This window comes from Neovison vison, chromosome 12, assembly GCF_020171115.1.
Source record: "Neovison vison isolate M4711 chromosome 12, ASM_NN_V1, whole genome shotgun sequence".
Classification (NCBI taxonomy): domain Eukaryota; kingdom Metazoa; phylum Chordata; class Mammalia; order Carnivora; family Mustelidae; genus Neogale; species Neogale vison.
In genome coordinates, this window is record NC_058102.1 from 43,011,567 (window position 1) to 43,025,618 (window position 14,052).

Genomic DNA, 14,052 nt, shown 5'->3' on the forward strand with positions numbered 1-14,052 from the left:
AATAAAACTTTAAAAGACACCCTGTTCTTTGACCACGTGATGCTATAAAGAATCTCTACATATCAGTTTTAGTGTCATTATTGCTAATGCTGTTTCAGAATAATGGACTTTTCATTTATTTATTTATTTATTTTTAAGATTTTTATTTATTTATTTGACAGAGAAGAGAGAAAGAGAGAGCACATAAGCAGGGGGAGTAACAAGTAGAAGGAGAGGAAGAAGTAGGCTCCTTGCTGAGTGGGGAGCCTGATGTGGGGCTGCATCTCAGGACACTGGGGGTCATGACCTGAACCAAAGGCAGATGCTTAATCAGCTGAGCCATCCAGGTGCCCAATAAATGACATTTTAACGAAAATATCTTTATACTATGAATGTCCTATCAGTTGAGTCAGTTACAGAATCCTATTCAAAATAACCTAAGGAAAACTTACTGGATGGAAATAGCATATACTCTGGAAAAATAATACGTGTGAAAGGTTGGGATAAAACTAAGCATCAGAGACAACAATCTTTCACTGTTTCTCTGTTGGTATTCATTCTTTCTTTCCATGCAGTCTGCTAAACAGCCTCAGAGCTTTACATATTACAACTTTTGCCATCAAGGAGAACCTCATTTGAAAGTCTGTCTGGATCTCCAAGCCAAAAACTATGATTGCGCCCATCTGTGCTTAGTAGACCATCTTCAAAGTAAGAAGACAGAAGCTCAACAGCAAAATGATGGTTCCCATGGTAACTTGTGGATATAAAAAGGTGAAGCAAGAAGTGTAGGAAAGAAAATGAGAGAACGATTTTTAGAAAAATGAGAAATTAGGGAAATACAATAACATCTACAATACATTCATTATTTACACATATCTGGGGTGGAGATAAGCCAACAGGGGAATTTTTCCAACTTGGCACTGGTGATATTTTGGACAGGATAATTCTTTGCTGTGGGGGCTGTCCTAGGCATTATAAAATTGTTACCAGCATTCCTGGCCTCTTCCCACTAGATACCAGTAGCACCTTCCTGGTCACAGCTTCATGGTTTCCAGATTTTGCCAAATGTCCCTGGAAGAGAGGTGACAAAATTGCCCCCAGAGAAGAACCACTGGCTTATAGCAATTATATTCCATGAAATTACCTGGAGAATATGTTGAAGAGTAAAGTTAGATGGGTAGAAGTTAGATATACAAATATATGTTAATCATAGTGGGAACTGAACACGGGATCATGAAGAATTTATACTTGTAAATGCATCAGAATGTCCAGAAATTAATTTGTTTTGAGTCCTAGGTTGTAACACTTCACAAATCCAAGGTCAGTCTTCTCATTTTAAAAATGGAAGCAATATCAACTCTATAGAGTGGTTTTGGAAATTAAAAAATTATTTGAAACCACCTTGGAAGCTGTGAAATAGTATAAAAATATCAGAAAATACTAATAAATAAAATCATTGTAGAGAACCAGCCCTTTTCACTACTTAAGGCTTTTTCTTAGGAAGCTGGTTAGAAAAGAGGCTGACTACATAGAAATTACATAAATGTAGGGCGTTTTGTATAATTCTCATCTTGCCCCATTTAAGAATAGGCTTTTAATATAATAAAGTTAAAAATACAGAGTTTATACAATTTGATGTGTGCTATGTTAGGTATTTTTATTCAGATCACTTACTAGTACTACAAATAGTAAGTAGTTAATTTATATTACTAATTTGCGAACTTTTACTGTACATATTAAATAACTATAAGCAAATAACTTTTTAAATTTTTATTTTATTTTACCACATAAATTTGGAAGCAGCCTAATTGCTCAATCACAAATAATTAAACTTTTGACATTTATTTGTCCTTGGTGGCAATAAATTATATAGCCTAATAAAGAATTACAACAAGGCTTTAATAAAATATCAAACATGAAGTAGAAACAAAAATTTGTCTCCTAACAGCATGTACAGTACCACTTAAACTATTTCCCAAACACACACAATACAAATATACATAATGATATTCAGTGCCTTGATATCACATGGTCAATATCATCACCACCATCATCACCACTATCAATAACAACTACAATAGTAATTAATCAATTTTAAATAAAATAAAAAAAAACTGTAAGCGTAATGATAAAAATAACAAAACCAAAAGTTATTAAATGGTTATCTTGAGTCAGAATGATCCTAAGCACAGTAGCATGTATAATCTTAATACTTGAGAAACTTATTAACCCACTTAAGAAATATTTAAAACACAGAGATAGACATATTTAGAAAATGGAAATTCCTTCCTTTATAAGGATAACACAGTAAAATCTTAAAAGTAATTAGACTGGTCAAATCTTTTTTAGTATTTCTGTCATCAGATCTTTAGTATTTCTGTCATCAGAACTTGTCTTACAATACTTACTATAAAATACATGTTTTTGTTAGTTTGTTTCTATGTTTTTCAAATTTAAATTTGTTGAGTAAATATAAGAAAAAGAAGAGAATAAAAGGTATTTCAGTAATGGTTTGTACATATTCTTTTTTATTAAAGCTCAGTGTTTTACTTTTTGTTTTTATTTATTTATTTTTTGTATTACACTTTTGTCTTATTGTGGTGGTAAATCTTCATCCTCCACTGCCTCCTTCTCTTTCTTTTCCTGTTCTTCACCCTCTCCCTCCCCTTCCTCCTCTTCACCCCCTTCCTGTTCCTCCTCCTTTTCTTTATATTCTTCCTCTTCCTCCACCTTTCCCCTGTCTTCTTCCTCCATCTCCTCTTCCTTTTCCTGTAACTGTTCTGGCCCTACCTCAGTTAGATCAGAGGCAAGCATCATTTCTTCTTCCAATAATATATTTGGAAACCGAGACTGTATTATCAAAACAACTATGATACATATTGAAAAACATAACATTCTCAGAAAGAAAATAAATAAGCACAGTGGATCACACACAATTGGCCGGGGAACTTCCCATCTGGGATACCAAAATCGGTAATCTGTAAATAAAGAAGCAAAATTGAAAGCTGGATTTCGTATAAAGTAGTTAAATTGTCCAAGAAATAAAGGACAACAATACATACATACGGATTGGTCACGATCTGCATTACCTAAAAAGAAAAAGAAAGTCCATAAAGAATTATATAAAAATCCTTCTTTCTCTAGAAATAAAATAATTTTTCTAAAAATAATGACATTATTCTCCTAGTCCTCAGGTATCATGCTGCCATCTTTAATGTGCCTCCTCCAACCAGTAGCCCATCACAAAATATAATACAATATAATTCTCTTCTAGTAAAAGTCAGCTGAGTCTGCTAGGGGGAACATAGAAGTATGGGAATGAGGACATGTGGATTCTATTACTAATTCTGTCTCTAAATCATTGTCACTTTGTATGAATCATTTCACTTCTGTCCTGTAAAGATTTTTCCATCTTCAACATTCTAGGATTTTATAATATCTCTTACATGCATCTCTCTTTTTTCCCCAGATCATTCCAAATTAATCTTCTGAATATACTCACTTTCCTCATCTAATTCTTATTTTCAGGAGCTTTTGGTTGCTCTTCATTTCATCCCAAAGTAAACTATGCAGCCTCGTATAGAGTTTATAGTTCCTGCTATCTAGCCCAAAGCTATCATAATACTTCTCAGGAAATAAATTTCCTTCCCTCTGCTGACTGGGGCAGAGAAGATCAAAAAATCATTCCTGGATTCCATTAGGAAGTGTTAAGAGGATAAATGAGTTCTCACACATAGAGAGCCCAATGGGAATCAGAGGCTTTGTCTTGTAATTGGCACTAACCTTATAAGAAAATTTAGAAATCACTCTTCAGAAAATCCTAGGGATGAACTGACCAATCAGATCTTTGATGTTATTTCAGCCTTTTGTGCTTATTTTACTTCATATTTTATACAATGATTTCTATGTGGCACTCCTTTAAAAAATTTTTTTTACCACAAAGTCTATATTTTCTCTACTTCATTCTGTGTATGTGTAGCTGTTGATCACTTAGTTTGAGCTATGATGTAATTAACATAATTCTTACTTGGATTTTCCTTCATTTGTCATTACTATTTTCCATTATTACATTCTTCTTTTACTTTTGCACTTGATTGAATATATTAAATACATTTAAATCTATTTACATCTCTATTGTTTGATTTATCAGCTTTAAATAATAGCTTTTGGCCCCTTGCTATGAAAGATGGGGAAATTAAGCACATTTTTCTATCTCTTTCTTTTTCTGCCAAGTTTTATTAATTATATCATTTTATATTGTCAACATTTATTATATTTACATTTGTTTTGTAATTATAGCCTTAAGAATTCAGTCTTTGTCTATTGATTAAAGTATGCTTCTAGATAGTTTTTCCAGTGTAGCTTTTCATTTTCCATTCATCTCTTCTTTTTGGTGAAAGCCATCTTCTAGGGGTTTATTGAGAAAGTGCTTGTTGAGTATTATGTACCACAAATTTCTTTGTGTTTCCACAAGATTTGTTTATCTGCTTGTATTTGAATAATAGGTTTGGTTGAATTTATGTACAGCATTAAGAACAATATAGGAATTATTCCACTGTGTCTTGGCATTAATTCTTATTACAGAAAATTTTGACACCAGCCAAAATATGCAGGATTGTCAATTGCCAATGCAGCATTCTATCACACTGGTGTCAAGTTGATCCTGTGTTGCTTACCTGAAATCAGGAACTAACTACCTTTCTGTGAATTCCTTCCTCTGTATAGCTCCAAGTTAGAGTTTGCCAATGACAGGAACGCATGTGAAATTTGGAAGATTTAAGAGAAGAAGAAACCGTTATTATTCTCCATGGGTGGTTGTTCGCCAGATACCTGAACAGATGTGAGATTCCCAGTGGCTGCTTGGTCAAATAGGAAACTACCTGCTTTGCTGTCAAATACTGAGACCGTTTGGTGGGAGCTTTTTCAAAGATTCTTGAGAATTGCAGCAATTTTCTTGTAAGCTTTTGAGAACCACCTATTTTGGTGCTTCAAGCTAAGAGGTTTTCTGTTTCTGCTTCTTTGACCTTCTAACTATAGTTTCTCCGCCTTTTCATAGCAACTTCTGTGATCTTTGCTCTCTTAGAGTTTACACCATTCATGTGAGCTCTATTTTCTATGTTCAACACTGTATTGTCAGAATATTTAAAGTGGCTGTTTTCCTAACTCAACCCAGACTATTAAACTCCAATGAATTACTTTACGTTTTGGTTTGGATGCTTGAAGGATTCTTTACTTTCCTCTAATTTGCATCACTTTTTCCTGGCACATATTATCCATTTTCTTTCTTTCTTTCTTTATCTTTTTTTGAATCTTTAAATGGCTGTTTTTATTTTATTTATTTATTTATTATTTATTTATTTTCAATGGAGGTATAATTGACATATAACATTATATTAGTTTTGGGTATACAACAAAATGATTTGGTATTTGTATTTATTGAAATGATCACCACAGTAAATCTAGTGAACATCTGTCATCATATATAGTAATAAAAGTTTCTTCTTGTGATTAGAATTTTTAAGTTCTACTCTCTCAGTAACTTTCAAATATGCAATACATTATTATTAACTACTGTTGCTATGCTGTACATTACATCCTCATGAATTATTTATTTTATAATTAAAAGTTGAAGTTTCTACCTTTGACTGTCTTTACCCATTTTGCCCACTGCCCACCTCGACCCCTGGCAGCAATCTATCCTCTGTATCTATAAGCTTGGTTTTTGGTTTTACATTTAAGTAAGATCATATGGTATCTTTCTTTCTGACATTTCACTTAGCAAAATGCCCTCAGGGGCAATCCATTTTGTCACAAACGGCAAGATTTCATTTTTTTTAATATGGCTGAATTCTATTCCTTTTGTGTGTGTAATGATAGATACAGATATAACACATTTTCTTTACCCATTCACCCATTAATGAATACTTAGGTTCTTTCCACATCTTGGCTATTGTAAATAATGTTGCAATGAACATGTGGGTGCATATATGTTTTTGAGTTAGTGTTTTCATTTTCTTCAAATAAATACCCAGAAGTGAAATTACTGGATCATGTGGTTCATTTTTAATTTTTTAAGGAACCTCTTACTTTTTTCCAGCTTACATTCCATAGTAGGTATTCAATGTCTAGATTCAAGAATTTCTATTTCTGGTTTTTAAAAAAATTATTTCTTTGAATACCTGTATATCTATCTATTGCTTTGTTTTCTGTTGTATTATTTTTGTTCTGGTCGTCAGGGGGTCCAATTATTCACATAAGGAATCAGATTTATCAGTGCTTTCTTATAATTTTCTCTTTAGTCTTTTAAATTTCTTAGACTTGACCTCCCTGTCCCTTACTGTATTTTCCAGTATTTTTGGTTCCTTATATCGTTTTCAATGTAGCTTTTCAGTTCTTCATAAGTATATTTGAGATATACTAAAAATATTTTTGTTTACCTGAATTTCAAATTTAATTGAGCACCCTGTATTTGATCTGGCAACCGACAGGCTGCTCCTCCACTTGGACCCCTCCCACGTGGCTCAGATTTTGAAACCCAGATTCAATGTTCTCCCATATTGCCAAGTCAGTAAGAACACTTTAATGAAAGGGAACACTGGGGTATCCTCTTCTTCTTGTCCCTCTTCCACTGTTTCTACCCTTCTCTTTCAGTATTTCTCATTTTTTTTTCCCCCACCCCTAGGATCCTATTCTTAGTATACTACTCTTCTTTCTCTGTGTGTTGTACCTGGATGAGTTATTCCTTTTTTTTATTTTTCGATGTGTCTATATGCTCTTGATTCTGAAATAGAGCCTTGAAATATACCCTAAGCTTATGAGTCTTACCTACTCAGGTATCAAATAGGTATTTAAAGCTAATGATGATCAAAACCCATCATCTATTTTTCATAGCTTTCTCTCTTCATATAATTCATATCTCAATCCATTGCACCAAATCTGGTATTTATATTAGACTTTTTTTCTCATCACTATGTCAAATTATTCTCTAAGATTTGCTAATTTTGCCCCATAAATATTAATCAAATTTATCTCATCACCTTCATTTCTCTTACAAATAGTCCAGTATGAACCTTATCTCCTTCCTGCCTATAACAAAAAATTTCAAATTGATTTGCTTTCCTTAGGTTTTGCATTAACAACTTTTTTTTTTAAAATTTAAAAGAATCCCTCCTTCTGTGTGGGGTTGGCTTAATTTGTTGTTGATTCTCCAGTTCTTTAAGGTGTAAAGAGAGCTGGTGTATTCTGGATTTTTCAATTTTTTTGAGGGAGGCTTGGATGGCTATGTATTTCCCCCTTAAGACTGCCTTTGCTGTATCCCATAGGTTTTGGACCGAAGTGTCTTCATCATCATTGGTTTCCATGAATTGTTTAAGTTCTTCTTTGATTTATTGGTTGATCCAAACATTCTTAAGCAAGGTGGTCTTTAGCTTCCAAGTGTTTGAATTCCTTCCAAACTTTTTCCTGTGGTTGAGTTCCAGTTTCAAAGCACTGTGGTCTAAGAATATTCAGGGAATAATCTCAATCTTTTGGTATTGGCTGAACCCCGATTTGTGAGCCAGTATGTGTCTATTCTGGAGAAAGTTCCATGTGCACTTGAAAAGAATGAGTATTCTGTTGTTTTAGGGTGGAATGTTCTGTATGTATCTATGAGGTCCATCTGGTCCAATGTGTCATTCAATGCTCTTGTTTCCTTATTTTTTTTTATTTTTTTAAAGATTTTATTTATTTATTTGACAGAGAGAAATCACAAGTAGACAGAGAGGCAGAGAGGGAAGCAGGCTCCCTGCTGAGCAGAGAGCCCGATGCGGGACTCGATCCCAGGACCCTGAGATCATGACCTGAGCCGAAGGCAGCGGCTTAACCCACTGAGCCACCCAGGCGCCCCTCTTGTTTCCTTATTGATTTTCTGCTTGGATGATCTATTACTGAGAGTGGTGTGTTAAGATCCTCTTCTGTTAATGTATTCATATCAATATGACTCTTTATCTTGATTAACAGTTGTCTTATGTAGTTGGCTGCTCCCATATTGGAGGCATAAATATTTACTATTATTAGATCTTCTTGGTGGATATACCCTTTAAGAATGATGTAGTATCCTTCTTTATCTCTGATTACAGTCTTTAGTTTAAAATCTAATTTATCTGATATGGGAATTGCTACGCCAGCTTTCTTTCTTTCTTTTTTTAAAGGAATGTCTCTCTCTCTCTCTTTTTTAAGATTTTATTTATTTATTTGACAGACAGAAATCACAAGTAGACAGAGAGACAGCCAGAGAGAGAGGAGAAAGCAGGCTCCCCACCGAGCAGAGAGCCAGATGTGGGGCTTGATCTTAGGACCCTGAGATCATTACCTGAGCTGAAGGCAAAGGCTTTAACCCACTGAGCCACCCAGGCACCCCTCCCAGCTTTCTTTGAGGCCCATTGGCATGAAAGATGCTTCTCCATCCCTTCACTTTCAGTCTGGATGTATCCTTAAGTTCCAAAATGGGTCTCTCGTAGACAGCATGTGGACAGGTCCTGTCATTTTATCCAATCTGCAATCCTGTGCCATTTTATGGGAGCGTTTAGGTCATTCACATTGAAAGTGATTATTGAAAGATATGTTTTTATTGACATCATGTTGCCTATGAAGTTCTTGTTTCTATAGATTGTCTCTGTAAATTTCTGTTCTATGATACTCTTGGGTTCTTTCTTCTTTTATAGAACCCTCCTTAATATTTCTTGTAGTGCTGGCTTGGTGATCATATACTCTTTTAAAACTTGATGGTCTTGGAAGTTCTTTATCTCTCCATCCATTTTGAGTGTCAGCCTTGCTGGATAAAGTATTCTTGGCTGCATGTTCTTCTCATTTAGTGTCCTGAGTATGTATTGCCAGCCCTTTCTGGCTTGCCAGGTTTCTGTGGACAGGTCTGACGTTATTCTGATGGACTGTCCTCTGTATGTATGGAATCTCTTCCCCCTAGCTGCTCTCAAGAGCGCCTGTCTAAAATTATTATTCATCAGTTTTACAGCAATGTTGTGGAGCATAAGGAATAACGTGGAGGACATTGGGAGATGGAGTGGAGAAGGGCACTGGGGGAAATTGGAGGGGGAGGCAAACCACGAGAGACTGGACCCTGAGAAACAAACTGAGGGTTTTGGAGGGGAGAGAGGGATTGGGTGAGCCTGGTGGTGGGTATTATGGAGGGCATGTATTGCAGGGAGCACTGGGTGTGGTGCATAAACAATGAATGCTGGAACACTGAGAAGAAAATAAATAAATAAAATGGGGGAAAAAATCCCTCATTTAGAAAAAGGCTGCAATACAGTGCAAATAACTTATTTTGAACCATTTTAATGCAAGTGGCCATTCTGATATATCTGAGAGTACTTATTTCCTACAAACAAGGATATTTTTCTACATGACGGTAATATAACCAACAAAATCAGGAATTAACATTATTACATTACTATCTTCTAATCTTTGGACCTCATTCCATTTTTTTTTTTTTGCCAGCTGTGCTAATAGTGTCTTTGTAACAAAAGATCATGTTCAGAGTCATGCATTACATTTAGTCTTCACATCTCTTTATTGTCTTCTGTCTGGGACAGTGATTCAGTCTTTATTTGACATTAATGATCTTGGCATATTTTGAAGATAACACGTTAGTTATCTTGCAGACAAATCTTTAATTTTTTTTAAACAAACCTGAAATTTGGACTTTTTTGAGCTTCCTTGTGATTGGACCTAGTTATGCATCTTTGCAGGAGTATCATAGAAGAGATGCTGTGTTATTCTCATTGCATCCTCTCAGGTGGTGCAGGGTTTTGGTCTTGATTTTTCCAATTACTGTTGATGTTCACATGGATCACTTTATTAGGATGGTGTCCGGCTGGGCTGCTCCATTGTGAAATTACTCTTTTCCCACTAGTAATGAAATATTTTTATAGGGAGTTACTGTGGAACTATGTAATATATTGTTCCTCATCAAACTTCTAATTTATTCATTTATTAATTTATTAATTTACATTAGTATGAATCAGGGTTTCCTGTTATATGCAAGGAGTTATAATTTTTATTTTTATTTTGGTACTCAAATTGTCCTAGGTTTGATCACTAAGAGCCCTTTAAGTTGTCTTCTGTGTCCTGTGTGTCCATTTTGCTACATGTCCCCGTCACTCTTTGAGCACTTCTTTGCTTTTAGATATGAAAAGATGGTCTTCTATTTCCCCTGCCCCAGCCCTGGGACCTTTCTCCAAACGAGCCCTCATTTCTTTTACTGCAGGCTCAAATTAGGAAACCAAGATGTGGGTGCTAGTTTTGCTCATTCCTTTGGGGGTGGGAGGTCACTGCTCCAAAACCATCTCTGAGCTAAGGAGTATATGTGTATAGATACATACATATACAAACATTTACATCTATGTTATTTATATTTATTGAAACCCCTAAGTTTCAATACCTCTAATTTCAATTCATCACAAGATTCATGTTTATTTTCTTCTTTTACATTTTTAATACTCCATTCTCTGACAGTGAGAAAGCTGGCTTCCATTATCCTTAATCTACTTGTTTATTTGATCAATCCCTAGTAGGTTTCCAGTTTCATTATTGCCTCTACTCTCTTCCCTACATGGGTGTCCTCCTCATTCTGCTTGAGCTCTTATACCCCACACTAGGCTATAGAGTTGCCAGATTTAGCAAATAAAAATATAGGGTGTTGCCATTTGCAATGATGTGGATAGAGTGACAGTATTATGCTAAGTGAAATAAGTCAGAGGAAGACAAATACCATATGATTTCACTCATATGTGGAATTTAAGAAACAAAACGGGTGAACAAAGGGGAAAAAAGAAAAAAAGAAGCAAAGCAAGAAACAGACTCCTAACTATAGAGAAAAAACTGATGGTTACCAGAAGGGAGGTGTGTAGGGAATGGGTTAAATAGGTGATGGGGATTAAAGAGAGTACTGGTTGTAATGAGCACTGGGTGTTAAGTGAAGTACTGAATCACTATATAGTATGCCTGAAACCAATATTACACTATATGTTAACTAACTGTAATTTTAATAAAAACTTAAAAATATTTATAGGATGCCTAGTTGAATTCAAATCACAGATGACTACAGAGAATTTCTTGGACAAGTATATCTCATGCAATATTCAGAATATACTTATACTAAATATATATATATAATATTCAGACTATACTTATACCATATATATATATATATATATATATATATATATATATATTACCTGAAGTCCAAATTTAACTGGGCATCCTGTATTTACTCTGGCAACCCATAGGCTGATCCTCCACTTAGATCCCCTCCCACCCCGCTCAGACTTGTAAAACCCAGTTTTGGGCTTCTCCAATGTGTAGATTCCTCTGTTTCTCCACTAGGGCTCTGACCCCTCCAGATGCCAGGCCACTTCCCTCCCACATTAAAGCTTCCCTCACCTAGTTTGAATTCTGATACATCATGTGAAATTGCCTCTAAACATAGATGCTCTCTTATCTACATAGATTTTAATACCTCTTACCAGGGCATCCCTATATGTGAATCCTTTTCACATTCCGCTTGGGTTCAACCAACCAGTGCCAAACCATCCCTCCATGGATGTAGTCCTTACATGTCCAGTCTATTATACGCCAAGCTTCTCAATCCTACCCCATGTTGATGCCTTTCTCCACATACTGGGGCTCAGATACCACATATTGAACCCTCTTGGTATGGAGATCCCTTCATTCTGGTATGTTTCTGATACCCTAAGTCTGACCTCATTCATGGACATCTATTTCACTCCATAGAGGCTCTAACCTTCTGTATAAGACTATACCCCCATGTGGACTTTGTCCTCCCCTGTTTAAGGCTGTCTTCTCATGTTCACTGTGTATGAATCCCTTGTCATTCTGCTTAAGCTCTAATATGTCACATCCTCTGGCCCTCTGTGTAGATGCCTACCTTGTTCTGACCTACTTAATGCTTTTAGGATTGAATTCTTCTAGGAGGAGAAAGAAAGGGGGAAGAGGAAGAGCAAGATTTTGCATCTTGATTCAAGAGAAGCAAGGGCAAGAATGTTGGAGAGGATTCATGTCAGCAGTGATATTATGATGAAATTGTCCATTCGTTTCTTTATCACAAAATTACAATGTGCCCCCTTACTGTCTCAATTTAGCCCCCAACACATTCTTGTAAGCATCCTATATTTCAGGTATGGCTGTACTTTTGGATTACATGCTCTTATGTTTGGAAAAATTAAGGAAAAGTTTACCCAAATATATTTTCTACTTCTATCTTTTGAATATTTTGGAGGAAAAAAAACTAAAAGAAAAGGCTACTAAATGTGTGTTATTTTACTTCTTTTCTCTTTATAAATATTTTAGACTATCCTATCCTTTAGAGCAGTCATTCTCAAACAGGCTGCTATTTCAGGAATTAACTAGCAAGCTTCTTTAGGAGATAACTATTCTTTCTCATTCCTTCTTTCAGACATTGTGGTAGGTCTCTAGGGGAAGAAATAGGGGTAATAGAGGGCAAAAAGGTGGTCTAGAAAATTCTAGAGATGATACAGTTTCAACCCTCCTTTGTTAATATAATAACAACACTCTGATCAAAAGAACAATATTAACATGACAAAGAAAAAACTAGTGTTCAATACTTCATTTTTCTTGTCATCAAATGTGTTATGGATTTTTTAATGTTTAAGTTATTTTCTTTATCTTACTGCATAGAAAATCTGTGCATCTGTCATATCTGCTACATTGAGCACAAATTATTCCTGGTCTATAAGGCCTTCTCGACAGAGATCCTCTACAAAAAAGCAGAAAACATTTAGTTAGAAAAAAGTCTCAAATTTCATCATTTAAATAATATGGTTACCAATTTTTAGTTAGGTTATTAAGGTGATTTAACTAAGAAAAGGGACTTAAGGAAGTACTGAAGTTGGAGATGTAATCTTCTCCTTTTCCCCCCAAGAAAATAGTCTTTTCTGAAATGAATCCCCATGTCCTTAAAACAAAGTACTGTAATTTAAGTGTGAATGAGTTTTCAAGCTGATTTAGGGGTGCCTGGGTGGCTCAGTGGGTTAAGCCGCTGCCTTCAGCTCAGGTCATATTCTCAGGGTCCTGGGATAGACTCCCTCATCGGGCTCTCTGCTCAGCAGGGAGCCTGCTTCTCCTCCTCTCTCTGTCTCTCTGCCTGCTTCTCTGCCTACTTGTGATCTCTGTCTTCAAATAAATAAATAAAATCTTAAAAAAAAAAGCTGCTTTAAGTTTGTAGCAAAAATTTCCTTTCAAAATGATGTTATAGAATGTTTTATAATTAATTGCTTTCTGCTTGGTACAAATATATAAAAATTTCTATAGAAATGATATATTAATTTTCTGAAAAGTTTGTAAAATTCTGAAATGCCTATTGTCCTAAAGAACCAGCTGCATGATTTACTCAAAGTCTGCCTTAAAAATAAGTAAATATATAAACAAACAAATAAATTTAAATGGGATTTTACAAATTTGGTTTAATTCATTGTTTAGAACAGAGGGAAGAATTGAGAAATTATTACATCAATTGCCCAGGGCTGGGTAAGAAAGAGAGGCCACACAATAGACACAACTTGGGAAGTTTATATGAAGGATTTAGGTTGAGAAAGAGGGAAGATAGGCAGAGAAATAATATTTAACGAGAATACTTATTTACTCAGTGTATAGGTGAAAATTTTAAAAACAAATATTAGGCACCGAAGACCCTGGTTAGGTCACTCTGGGCCATCCAGAAGAAGGGTGAAAACTTAGAAATATATACCAAAATAAATTTACATCATGGTAGAATACAATGGGTCTTCTTTTCCAAAGATTTGAATTTCATATCACTATTTATATTATATAGCCAGAAATGTCAGACTAATACTCTCTCATGCCAATATTTTTCTTGTTCTGAGTCTGTAAGAAGTTTAACGTAAATCAAGTTAAGTCCAAATCTACAGTACAACTCCACAATTGCAATTGGAATTATTGGCCTGGATTAGGAGAAAAGAAAATTAAATACCTATTACCAGCAAGTTCCATTGAAATTTCAAAGCTTCCCTGGAAGTA

At 35.0% G+C, this 14,052-nt stretch overlaps 1 protein-coding gene across 1 annotated transcript in view; it reads right to left on the minus strand.

Moving 5' to 3' along the window:
- Positions 1-2,571: 2,571 nt before the first annotated feature.
- Positions 2,572-14,052, minus strand: part of GLIPR1L2 (GLIPR1 like 2) — a 30,326-nt gene continuing 18,845 nt past the window's right edge. The window contains exons 4-6 of the mRNA XM_044227910.1: positions 12,687-12,772; positions 3,042-3,068; positions 2,572-2,957 (exon numbers count right to left, since the gene is read on the minus strand). Of these exons, the coding sequence (XP_044083845.1) occupies positions 2,572-2,957; positions 3,042-3,068; positions 12,687-12,772 (499 nt within the window). The remainder of the gene's footprint in view (positions 2,958-3,041; positions 3,069-12,686; positions 12,773-14,052) is intronic.